The sequence below is a fragment of the Artemia franciscana genome, chromosome 10 (assembly GCF_032884065.1).
Source record: "Artemia franciscana chromosome 10, ASM3288406v1, whole genome shotgun sequence".
Classification (NCBI taxonomy): domain Eukaryota; kingdom Metazoa; phylum Arthropoda; class Branchiopoda; order Anostraca; family Artemiidae; genus Artemia; species Artemia franciscana.
This window is the reverse complement of record NC_088872.1, coordinates 37613913-37627197: the sequence shown is the minus strand read 5'-3', so window position 1 is coordinate 37627197 and position 13285 is coordinate 37613913. Positions and strand designations below refer to the sequence as shown.

At 35.4% G+C, this 13285-nt stretch overlaps 1 protein-coding gene across 3 annotated transcripts in view; it reads right to left on the bottom strand.

Annotated features, from left to right (window-relative positions):
- Positions 1–13285, bottom strand: part of LOC136032161 (solute carrier family 35 member C2-like) — a 58330-nt gene that overhangs the window by 20053 nt on the left and 24992 nt on the right. For all 3 annotated transcript variants that reach the window (XM_065712349.1, XM_065712347.1, XM_065712348.1), the window contains exons 4-5: positions 12427–12499; positions 3920–4038 (exon numbers count right to left, since the gene is read on the bottom strand). In XM_065712349.1, the coding sequence (XP_065568421.1) occupies positions 3920–4038; positions 12427–12499 (192 nt within the window). The remainder of the gene's footprint in view (positions 1–3919; positions 4039–12426; positions 12500–13285) is intronic.

Here is a 13285-nt window from a genome sequence, read left to right as displayed (position 1 = left end):
ACTGACCCCGTCCCAAACTAAATAATTGGATACACTAGGATTCAAACCCTCGCCCTCCAGGGCAAAGGGCGTATCAGAAATATCTCAGGGATGTCTGAGGCTATTAAGTTGAAACTTTCAGGGAATCCTGAACAGTGCTTGTAACTTCAGGGAATGCTGACGGGGGATTTTAAACTAAATCAAAAGACAGTATGTGCATCCAGTTTATCAAAAGGGTATATCTGCAATATCCTAGGAGCGGCTAAGGGTATTAGCTTTACACTTTCAGGACCATTATTCCAACTACTACTGTGCCTACAGCTAAGACTTCTTGCAACTTCAACTATTTACGACTGCGACAATAAGTACTTTGGAGTGCTTGGAAGTGTGACTGCTTTGGACTTCAACTACCTCTACTTGAGACCAGGATTGTATCCACTATGCGCATCCAGGTTATCCAAAGGGTATATATATATAACACCTTAAGAGCGGCTAAGAGTAATAGCTTTATACTTTTCAGATCACTTTTGCTACTGCTACTGTGAATGCAACTGCCACTACTTGTGACTGAAACTATTTGCAACTGCGACTATGACTACTTGGGACTTCTTCCAAGTGCGACTGCTTATGACTGCAGTTGTGACTATTTGCATCAGCTAATGCAATATGAAAATCTGCTAGTACTTATGACAGCGAATACTCGAGACTGTGATCAAATGTACTTGCGATTACGACTGCTTATGACTCCGACAATTTATAAATCTCACAACTTGCGACCATGATAACTTCCGACTATGAATACTAGCGACTAAGAGTATTTAAGCCTACGTATACTTGTGACAGAGACTGTTTGCGATCCTGCCAACTTACGACTATGACTACGATTACTTGTGACTGCGAATGCAGCACGACAACTACAACGGCTACTTCAAAGTTAGGCTGCAACTACTTGCAACTGCAAGTGAGGCAAGTTGCGACTATTTGTGCGTTAACTCGTGACTGCAAATTGCGACCATTTGTGCGACAACTCGTGAATGCAACTGCAACTGCTTGTGACTGTGACACTTACTATTAGTACTGCTACTGCTACCAAGATTGTAGCTGTAAATACTACTACAACCAAAACTATTGAACAAATCGAAATAGATTATTAACGGCATCTTACTTTTCAAAAGCTGTGCATCCAGGTTGTCAAAAAGTCTTATCTGCAACATCTCACGGATGGCTAAATTATAGTTAACTTTATTGAATACTAAGAGCGCTGTTGCACTGCATCAAAAGACCTCGGGTGCGTCCAAGTTTAAAAAAAAGCGTACTTGATCGTATCTATATTGATCTCAAGAACAGCTACATATATTAAGTTGAAACTTTCATGGAATTCTAAGGGGAGTGTTAAACAAAATGAAAAGGCGCTAAATGCATCTAGGGTGTGGGGATATCAAGTTGAAACATTCAGAGATTGCCGAAGGGAGTGTTGAAATTAAAGATATTATGTACATCCCAGTTGTTAGTGAGCGTAGCTGCAATATCCTAGGAACGGCTAAGATTAGTATGTTGTAAATATCAGAGAATGGGGTGACACGTTCAACTAAATCAAAAGACACCATAAGCCTTCTGGCTTCCTTAACTTCAATTCTGCAATATCTCAGGAACAGGTGAGGAAACTAAGTATAAACTTTCAGAGAATGTTAAGGGGATTTTGAGCTCAATGAAAAGATACTATGTTGATCTCGGTTCTCGGATCGGCATTTCTACAATTTCCCAGGAACGGCTAATGGTATTCAGCTGAAACTTTCAGGGTATATTGAGGAGGGAGCTGAAATGAACCAAAGACACTAATTAGAACTAATAAATTAGAATCAAATATTTTAAATCATACGCCGGAGACGTGATAAACTAGAGAAACATTCATTATATTAACCAATGACAAAGCTTCGGCTATCAAAAACGAACTTCACAGTGCTTTACAGAAATAAATTATGTAACAATATTTTCTTTTATATTTACAAAAAAAAAAAAACAGTGAAATAAAATCTTGAATTGCTGAGTATCTAGGAATTAATATCGCTATTTATCAAATATTCAGTTTATGTTCATTAGTTCTTTCCAGGCATCTCAATTATTATAATGATTTATTTTTCATTTGTCGTCATTGTTTGAAAAGCAAAATCACACAGTTCAATACACATATAGCGCTCACTGGAACGTAAATAACACAATATACTTTAGATTTTTACGGTTGGGGAGGGGGGAAAGGGAAAGTAGCCAAACTCCTGTTTGTAGTATTTTTTTTTCCTTTCATTTTAAGCTTGACTTGAATCATTTAATTTTTACTCTTTGTAAAATTTATTTATTCATATATATATTTGTACTTGTTATCTTTCTGTTGGTTATGATCGTTTACTTTAATTTGTGTTCGTTTCGGGCTTCACTTATTCGTAAATGGTAATTTCTGGTTTGTTTTGAGCTTGAATTATTACAAGAATTTGTTTCTGCTGGTATTAAGTTTAAGATCTCTCTTTACTTTTCTTTAAAAAATTCTTTTTCGGAAGGTTTTTCTTTAATTAATTTTTTGTCGTTTTTTATTGCCAAAGTTTTTTTATGGGTTAATATAATGTACATTTCTCCAGTTTTCCACGTCTCCAGCTTATGATTTTAAATATCCGATTCTAGTTTATTGGTTCTAATTAGTGTCATTTGATTTATTTCAAGATCCCCTCAAGATTCCCTGAAAATTTTAACTTAGTACCATTAGCCATTCCTGGGATATTGCAGACAAGCCGTAGTGACAACCGGGATGTATATATCTTTTGATTGAGCAAAAAAAACCTCAACATTCCCTGAAAGTTTCAACTAAATACCATTAGTCAATTGATCCTCAGTCCGAATATTTCAGCTTCTTGTCCGGAAGATTTTATCAACAGAAAAAGAAAGAAACTATTCCATTCGGAAAAAGAAAAATTATTCGCGATTTTATTAGTACTTTTTGTCATCTTATGAATTAAAAGTTTTGTTCGTTATTTAAATATTTTCATTTCGTTGTATATTTGTAAATAGAACATTTTGTTTCTGCTTTAGTATCTTTTTCAACAAATGTTATTTAGGTAAACTTGATTAGGTGAAAAAAAAAAAACATCTGACAAGCCCCTTTTTCAGACCATTAACGCAGAACGTTAACTGCCATTATTGAAATAATCTTTGGTTCTTGATATTATTTTTACAATAGAAACATTCAATAATTTTTACATTCCAATATTACACTCCAAAAAATTCTTTTATATTTGATATTCTTAAATTCAAACAGTCTCTAGAAACTGAAAGACTAAAAGGCTCTCAATTGTCTCACTTGCATGACACATATAACTTTCAGTATCTAACTTAAAATCTTTCAAAAACCTAAGAAAAAAAAGAAATAAATGTCATTTCCATAGCCGAAAGGTCTATGCCAGGTGAAGAATTTTATTAAATTGAGCTTCGTATCCCACAATAAGAGCATTAAACCAAAAGACTTAGGACTTATAAAGTAAGGACATTTGACAAACCCGATTTTTTTTTCTCAGCATCTTTTCAAACTCTTGTGATTTCGAGGTTGTAATCTGGGTATTTAAAAAGCACAAGAAAAGGTTGAACCATAAAACAAATGCAATTGAGGCCATAATTGTCATAATCGAGACAACAACAAACAAAATTTTTATATTTATTTTTAACGATTTTATACACACTTTTTTAAAGACAAAGTCGCTTTAGGTAAAAAAGAGTTTTAATCAAGTCCTTGTTTGGCCACAAAACCAGAATTTTAACTACCATTAGGAGATAGAGTTAGAATACTACGGTGAGAAACTGATATTTTTAGATAGAAAACCCATTTTTTCTTATTCCAACGAAAAAGAACAAGAATAAATAAAGAAGAATAAGAAGAACAAGCATGAATAGAATGTACCTTAAAAACGAAGCAAATAAAACCATAAGGAATCCTTCCCATCTGAATTGGGTTGCATGATAGGTAAATAAAAAAAGACCACTTGAAATCATACCAGCTATCACAATAAGACTCCAATGCTATAAAAGGAAAAACGAAATTAAAATTAAGAACAAATAAATACATGCTCTAAAATCAAATTAAACGAAATAGCATAACTGACAGGAGCGAAAATTTCAATGCCTTTACAAAATCAACACCGTATTCTCTAGGGATTTGCACATTAATTATATTTGTTACAATTAATAAACAATTACAATTAGAAATTGCTAAGCACCTTGCTATTCAGGAGGAATATAAAAAAAAACACAAAAAGCTAAATAAAATGAAAATACGCCAATAACTGTTTTAATTAAACGTGGCATTTGAAAGCTGTTGAAAAACTAGCCAAAATACACGTGTAGTTTTTTTTGGTCTGTTTCCAACAGTCCATACTTTTTGTTGCATCTAAACTTTGTGATTCGCCAAGTTGTAATGCACAGCGAACGTTTTATGAAATAAGTTAATATTTGGCTAGTTTTAAACTAAAGATATGAACTCTTATCAGTTAGAAATCATTGATATTATCAGCAATAAATCACAACCAAATTCATTAATTATTATCTTTTATGCTTAATCTGTTGTAGAAAGACAAGGAATTTACGATTATGAATAGAAACTGATATTTGATTTATGACAGATTACGGTCATTTCCTGGCTAGTGAAAAATATTACTCCAACCAGACACAATTGCTGGACCACGGGGGCTCCTGTCTCCTACTCCAACCATATTTCCCCCACCCACCATTCTCTACGAAAAATCAGCATTTTTGCCCTTTGTCACATATATTCGTAGAACTTGATATAAATCCCTATCTGTGTGATTCTAATTTGCTTCCCACCCTGAAATATTTGCATACATGCCTATCAGACTTCAATACATCACAATTCCAAACTAGTATTTTTAAAACCCTTATAATAAAATAATTTACAGACATTTTCCTAGGCCCCTTCAATTGATTAACCACTATTTGAAAAATCCTTAGCCCCTTCCTGTTTTTATTTAATACAGAAAGTTGAAAATTACGCCAAACCAAATTGGAAATAACTAAACTCGGCTGCATATTAATCTAGGTTGTAAATCAGCTTAATGAATGCGTAAACTGAAAAAATTAGTCAATTATTAAAATAAATAGTCAAAAGCTTAAATATCTTTAATCAAAGGAGAAATAAGAGTCAATTAGATTCACTAGAGAAATAACAGCTTAAAAAGTCGAAAACATTTCATACGAGGCAGAGAGCATCCCTACGAATTTGCTACCATTTTGCCACTCTTTTTTACCTACTTTTTTAACTACAAATACCGGTAATTTTGAACATGAATGTTTCAAGTTTGGATTCAGACTTTGCATTTTTCCCTTTTGAACCGTCTCAATGTTCTGAGTAAATCTAAACGAAACACATTGTAACATATACAGTGAGAAATATGCGGAGAAATTTCTATTTCATTGGTTCTCAATACCAGTTTGTTGCTATGACCCCACAACTTGAAGATAATAAAACCCTTGATACTACTAGAAGAATCAACTAAGCGGCATATCTTAAACACGTTCAGGCATACAAGTTTAGCTTAGGAATATTTGAGAGGTTTGTATTTGCAATTTTTAGTGCAGGTGAGATGTCACTAGAAGATGATTCCAAGGGGCCACTAAACAAGAGAGTGTTGTAATTGCTGTCTTTCAAAAGATTTCACAATCCTCATCTGATCTAAAGCACCACACACAACCACTTTTTCATAAATTTAGGAATTGTTTTGCTTCATGAAGCTGTGCTAGTTCAAATAACCATCATTAATTGGTAATTTGTCTCTAAAAAAAATAGTGAAAACTACCCTCACTTCTGTGCTTCTCGCATTCCTCCATATTTTAAAAGTCTGAAATAAGGCACAGAAATTCTCAGGCAAAAGTATTCCTAATGTAAAAGCACACAGCTAAACTGAAATATGGTCACACGTGAGATAGCCCTTAGTTCTATTTTCATAGCTTTGGTCCACTACCTTTTTGTTCCTGGAACTATGCATATTTTAGCTTGTTTTTGCTTGCAATAAAGTTACTAACATTATTTATTAGTAGGCCAAAACCATAATAGAGCTTAGTTTAGCTTCTGTGAACAAAGTCTATTGAAAAATCGAGCAAGCTGAAAGGATCGCAATGTTTTGTAAGTGAAAGCCTTACTCGTCGTAGACAGGAAGTTCTAAATCCTGCTAGGGATGAAGTAGGTATGAGAAAGCTTGGTCAGTGCAGGGCCGTATCTTTGCGAAGCCTGACGACCAAGTAGTTAGAATCAAGGACCTATCAGAAGTCGTCTCGCTGAGCCGTCTTCAAGAAGCCAGGGTTTCGGCTAACAGACAGGAGAGTGACTAAACTGTTTTGGTGACAGTAAGGTGAACCTTTTGTTTCAACATGTCTCGGCTGACTCATAGACTATCTGATCTTGAAGGAAATCGCCATAATTTAGCCAATATATATGAACGAGGCCTTTGTGAACGTGATAGTGGGAATGAAAAAGTGAGTTCAGATCTGAATATTTCTGTTTCTAAGTATATTGATCCCTGTGATCTGAGGCGAATTAAATCATGGAGTCATCTTATGATAGCCACGTGTAATCGTCAAGGGCTTGAAACTCCGTTTGAAACACTAGTTAACACAGTTAATGAAAGTAATCTTTATTTTGATGTAATATCTCTAACTGAGACTTTCTTGAGTGAAATTTCACCTTTAAGTTTCTATTCATTAGGTTATTCTTTTTACTATAAAAATAAAACGTATATGCGGAAAGGTGGATTAGGAATTTACGCGGGATGATATTTCTTTAACTGTAGAAGATACTTTATGTGTCTGGGTTGAGGGTCGGTTTGAGCCTTTTGTTAGAGTAAAAAAAAATATGATGTTGAAGTTTTGATTGCTATTATTTACAGCACACCCCACAGGAACTTCTCAGTATTTCTAACCCCACAGGAACTTCTCAGTATTTCTAACCCCACAGGAACTTCTCAGTATTTCTAACCCCACAGGAACTTCTCAGTATTTCTAACCCCACAGGAACTTCTCAGTATTTCTAACCCCACAGGAACTTCTCAGTAGTTCTAACCCCACAGGAACTTCTCAGTATTTCTAACCCCACAGGAACTTCTCAGTATTTCTAGTCCCAGAGGAACTTCTCAGTATTTCAAACCCCACAGGAACTTCTCAGTATTCCTAACCCCACAGGAACTTCTCAGTATTTCTAACTCCACAGGAACTTCTCAGTATTTCTAACCCCACAGGAACTTCTCACTAGTTCTAACCCCACAGGAACTTCTCAGTAGTTCTAACCCCATAGGAACTTCTCAGTATTTCTAACGCCACAGGAACTTCTCAGTATTTCTAACCCCACAGGAACTTCTCAGTATTTCTAACCCCACAGGAACTTCTCAGTATTTTGAGAATATTTGTCAGAATTTAGGGTCGTGTAAATAGCCGTGTATGCTAATGTCAGATTTTAACAATAATTTATTGGAGCTAGGAAATAACATGAATGCGGAATTTTTAACAACTATGCTATCATTTAGTTTTTCCCGGTCGATTAACATACCCACACGAATCACAGAACACACAATCACGCTTATTGATAACATATTAATTAGTGAATGTATTTTTGGCCGGCTGAAATCATCAAATGTGCTAATTGCACCACGTTCGGATCATCTTGCATTTATAGTGATTTATTATCATATCCAAATAACTAGCATAAAAATGAAGAGAAAATGAACCAAATTTAAATAAATTAAATTATCATTTAGGAAAACTAGAATGGATCGAGGTTTTGAGTAAGAATAACCCTGAAGTAAGTTATGATCTGTTTTCTAATAAGATTCGTGAGGCAATGCATTAATGTTGTAAGATTGAAAGACGACAAGAGAATAGATCGAAAAAAAAACAACTTTAAACCTCCGTGGTTAATTACAGGATTACAAAACATGATACAATTACGAAACAAGCTTTATAGTACAATGTTGAAAAACCCGTCGAATGAAAATCGAGATTTTTATGTCAGTTATCGGAATGTTATCAATAAGAAAAAACGAAATGCTAAGAAAAATTATTTTTTAAATGCTTTTAAGCTCGCGAAGAATTGATGCCAAATAAACAAAAACATAATGAGATCCCTAAGGAGATAATTAACCCACATGGGGAAAGAATAGGAAATGATCAATCTATAGCTAATAACTATTGTAAATTTTTCACCGAGATCAAAATATTTCGTCACTATTTGATAATGATATTAATATAGAAGACCAAAGTCAAGTTTCTTCAAATTTTGATAATGGTAGTATTTTTGTTTGTGAACCGGTTTCCGAAAATGATTTGAAGAAGATCATGAACTCTTTGGGACCCTCAAAGGCTCCTGGAATTGATCACATACCGAACATGTTTTGCTGGTGATATCTCATATTTCCTTCTTTTTTTTAATAACTTTGCCTTTTAAAAAAAGATTTGTTCCAAAAGGTCTAAAGAAAAGCTGTATTATACCTTTATATAAGCATGGAAATAAGGAAGAAATGAATAATTACGGCCCTATTTCAATTATTTTAATCATTTTAGTCATTTAAGACCGTAGAAAGCGTGTTGAATGATCTAATGAAATATACGAAGAGTAACCGTTTATCGGTTAATATTAAAACAAGAGCTAAGAGCTCATATGGCACTTGTGACGAGGCAAGAAGAGCTAAGAGCCAAGAGCTCATATGGTATGAGCTCTAACAAAATTCTAAGAATCAATAGATTGATTTAAAAGGAAAATCAGAGGCTTAATGCCGGTCAGGATTTAAAATAAGAGCTCTGAGTCACGATGTCCTTCTAAATATCAAAATTCATTAAGATCCAATCACCCACTCGTAAGTAATAAATACCTCGTTTTTTCTAATTTTTCCTTTCCCTTTGGCACCCCAGATGGTCGAATCTGGGAAAACGATTTTATCAAGTCACTTTGTGCAGCTCCCTGACACGCCTACAAATGTCCATCGTCCTAGCACTTCCAGAAGCACCAAACTCGCCAAATCACTGAACCCCTCCCCCCAACTCCCCCAATGAGAGCGAATCCATTACAGTTACGTCAATCACGTATCAAGGACATTTGCTTAATCTATCCACCAAGCTTCATCCCGATTACTCCACTACAAGTGTTTTCCAAGATTTCCCCCTCCAACTCCCCCCAATATCAAAAGATCTGGTCGGGATTTGAAATAAGAGCTCTGAGACATGAATTCCTTCTAAATATAAAATTTCATTAAGATCCAATCACCTATTCGTAAGATAAAAATAACCCAATTTTCACGTTTTCCAAGAATTCCGGTTTCCCCCTCCAACTCCCCCCAATGTCAAAAATCTGTTCGGAATTTAAATTAGAGCTTTAAGCACAAGATCCTTCTAAATATCAAATTTCATTAAGGTCTGGTCACCCTTTCATAAATTACAAATACCTCAATTTCCAAAATTACCCCCCCCCCCCCAACTCCAACAAAGAGAGCAGATCCGGTCCAGTTATGTCAGTCACGTATCTTAAGACAGGTTGTTATTCTTCCCATCCAGTTTCATCCTGATCTCTCCCCTTTAAGTATTTTCTAAGATGTCTGCCCCCCCCCAACTGCCCCCCCCCCAATGACGCTGGATTCGGTTGAGATTTAAAACAAGAGATCTGAGTTACCAGGTCCTTCTAAATATGAAATTTCATGAAGATCCGATCACTCCTTCGTAAGTTAAAAATACATCATTTTTCTAATTTTTAAATTACCCCCCCCCCCCCTCAATAGAGCGGATCCGTTCCAATTATGTAAATCACGTATCTAAGACTTCTGCTTATTTTTCCCTCCAAGTTTCATTTAAAATATGGATTTAAAATAAGAGCTTTGAGACATGATATCCTTCTAAATATCAAATTTCATTGAGATCCGATCATCCGTTCGTAAGTTAAAAATACCTCATTTTTTCTAATTTTTCAGAATTAACCCCCCCCCCCCCCAACTACCCCAAAGAGATCGGATCCGTTGAGGTTATGTCAATCATGTATCTTGGACTTGTGCTTATTTTTCCACCATGTTTCATCCCGATCCCTCCACTCTAAGTGTTTTCCAAGTTTTAGGTTTCCCCCTCCCAACTCACCCCCCCCCCCAATGTCACCAGATCCAGTCGGGATTTAAAATAAGAGCTCTGAGACACGATATCCATCTAAATATCAAATTTCATTGAGATCCGATCATCCGTTCGTAGGTTAAAAATACCTCATTTTTTCTAATTTTTCAGAATTAACCCCCCCCCCCAACTACCCCAAAGAGAGCGGATCCGTTCCAGTTATGTCAATCATATATCTAGGACTTATGCTTATTTTTCCCACCAAGTTTCATCCCAATCCCTCCACTCTAAGTGTTTTCCAAGATTTTAGGTTTCCCCCTCCTGACCCCCCCCCCCCCCTCAATGTCACCAGATCAGGTCGGAAAGCTTTGAGACACGATATCCTTCTAAATATCAAATTTCATTAATATCTGATCAACCGTTTGCAATTTTTTCCGAATTAATGGGCCCCCCACTCCCCCCCCCCCAGATGGTCAAATCGGGAAAACGATTTCTAATTTAATCTGGTCCGGTCCCTGATACACCTGCCAAATTTCATCGTCCTAGCTTACCAGGAAGTGCCTAAAGTAGCAAAACCGGGACCGCCAGACCGACAGAATTTGCGATTGCTACAAGTCACTTGGTTAATACCAAGTGCCATAAAAAAGGAGCGAGGGAGGAGGCCTAGTTGCCCTCCAAGTTTTTGACTACTTAAAAAAGCAACTAGAACTTCTAATTTTTTACAAACGTTTTCATTGGTAAAAAAAATATACGTAACTTAGGAATTATCTTACATAACGAACTTCTATATTCGTATGTTTTTATTGCGTATATGAGGGGGTTCAACCCTCGTCGATACCTCGCTCTTTACATTAAAGCTTAGACTTTGTCCCAATTCCTTAAGAATGACCTCTGAATCACAAAGGCCGTAGAATAAATAGTTGAAATTACTAAAAATACTTTAGCGTAAAGAGTGAGGTATAACGAGGAGGTAAATCCCTCATATGCGTAATAATTTTTGTTCGTTTTAAGTTTTAATGCTGCTCCTTACTTTCAGTAGAAAAAACTTTTCATATTATTTTTTCATTGTTTTTTCAATAATGCTAGAAAATCCTGCGTTTGAAACCCCCTTCATTGAAATTCTCTTCCCCCATGAGAAGTTTCTCCATGGAAATATCCTCCCAAGTAAGCCCCCCCCCCTTTCAACTCTCCCCCCTAAACCCAAAAAATCCCCCTGAAAACGTCTGTACACTTACCAGTAACCATTACTATGTGTAAACACAGGTCAAAGTTTGTAACTTGCAACCCCTCCCACGGGGACTGCGGGGGAGTAAGTCGTCCCTAAAGACATAGTTATTAGGTTTTTCGACTATGATGAATAAAATGGCTATCTCAGAATTTTGATCCGGTGACTTTTGGGAAAAAATGAGCGTGGGAGGGGGCCTAGGTGCCCTCCAATTTTTTTGGTCACTTAAAAAGGGCACTGGGACTTTTAATTTCTGTTAGAATGAGCCCTCTTGCAACATTCTAGGACCACTCAGTCGATACGATCACCCCTGGAAAGAAAAACAAACAAATAAACACGCATCTGTGATCTGTCTTCTGGCAAAAAAATGCGAAATTCCACGTTTTTGTAGATAGGAGCTGAAACTTCTACAATAAAGTTCTCTGATACGCTGAATCTGATGGTGTGATTTTCGTTAAAATTGTATGACTTTTAGGGGGTGTTTCCCCCTATTTTCTAAAATGAGGCAAATTTTCTCAGGCTCGTAACTTTTGATGGGTATAACTGATCTTGATGAAACTTATATATTTAAAATCAGCATTAAAATGCAATTCTTTTGATGTAACTATTGGTATAAAAATTCCATTTTTTAGAGTTTCGGTTATTATTGAGCTGGGTCGCTCCTTACTACAGTTCGTTATCACGAACTGTTTGATATGTTGGAGTGAAATTATGGAAAAGTGTTCCACTGGAAATAAAAGATTCTTTTTCAGTTCCGTCATTTCGATACAGTTATAAAAACATCTTCTTTCTACAAGTACAAATGAATAATGTTTAGGAGGATTCTCTTGTTCTTTTTTTATGTAGTGCACAGCGCTTTTTTCAGTATTCTTGTTTCAAAGTTGGATTATTGATCAGTCCCTGGAGTTGAGTTTTATTTGTGTGTTTATAGTCAATAAAGTCAAAGTTCAAAGAGTCAGAACCTGAATTTTAAGTACCATAATACTGAGCGACAATTGAGATTATACTAACTGATCTCGTATCAGAATTTTAAGATATTCAATCCAAGGCTAAATGTTAAGAAATTTGAGTAAGAAAAGAAAATCCAAGCTTACCTTCTTCTCAAGATTAAAAAGTAATGCAAATCCAGCTATAAAGATAATAGCCGTAGATTTCGTCATTGTATATCTAGAAGAAGAGATTAAATTTAAATTGCATTACATTCCTCAAAGTCGATCTGTTTCTTCTCTGTGATTTTGTGAAGATACAGACTATAAAAAAAAAACAAAAAAAAAACAACACATTGTTGCAAGTACGAAGTTTCAGCTGATGTGCTTGTGCTCCATTTAGCTTTCAAAAAAGAGTACAGAAGCTTCAAAGTTTCAGAATAAAATAAATTCTTATGCTGGATTGATAAACACAATCCGAACAACTTTTTAATTCAACTCACACGCGTTTTCTTTCGGTTGCCTGTCCCTCATCAAAGAAAAAACATTTTTTGGATTATTATTTAGAGAATTGTAAAAAATCCTCCCCCTCAGGTTACGCTTTAATCGTAATCATTCTTTATGATGCTCTATACTGGACATCCATGTGTAGGGCTATTTAAATCTATACTTCAGAAATATGTTCAAAGAAATATGTGCTGCCGCCTTCCACTTTGTTCGGCACAACTTTGCACAAGAGTTGCACTACATAGAAAGATCGACTACAATTTGTCCATATGAAACTTCTGCCTTTCATAATGCTTTTTATTTACTTATAAAGAACTTTATTACAAAATGGTATGGGGATGGATAGAATTTTTTTTAAATCAAACTTTTTTTTAACAGCTTACATTGCAAAAAAATGAAACAAAGCAGAATAAATCAACTTAAATTCCTACTCATACATACACAAACTATAATAAATTACAAAGGAAAAAGCTACGAAGTGGGCCATTCAAGTACGCAGGACATTTTTTTGCGGAGCATT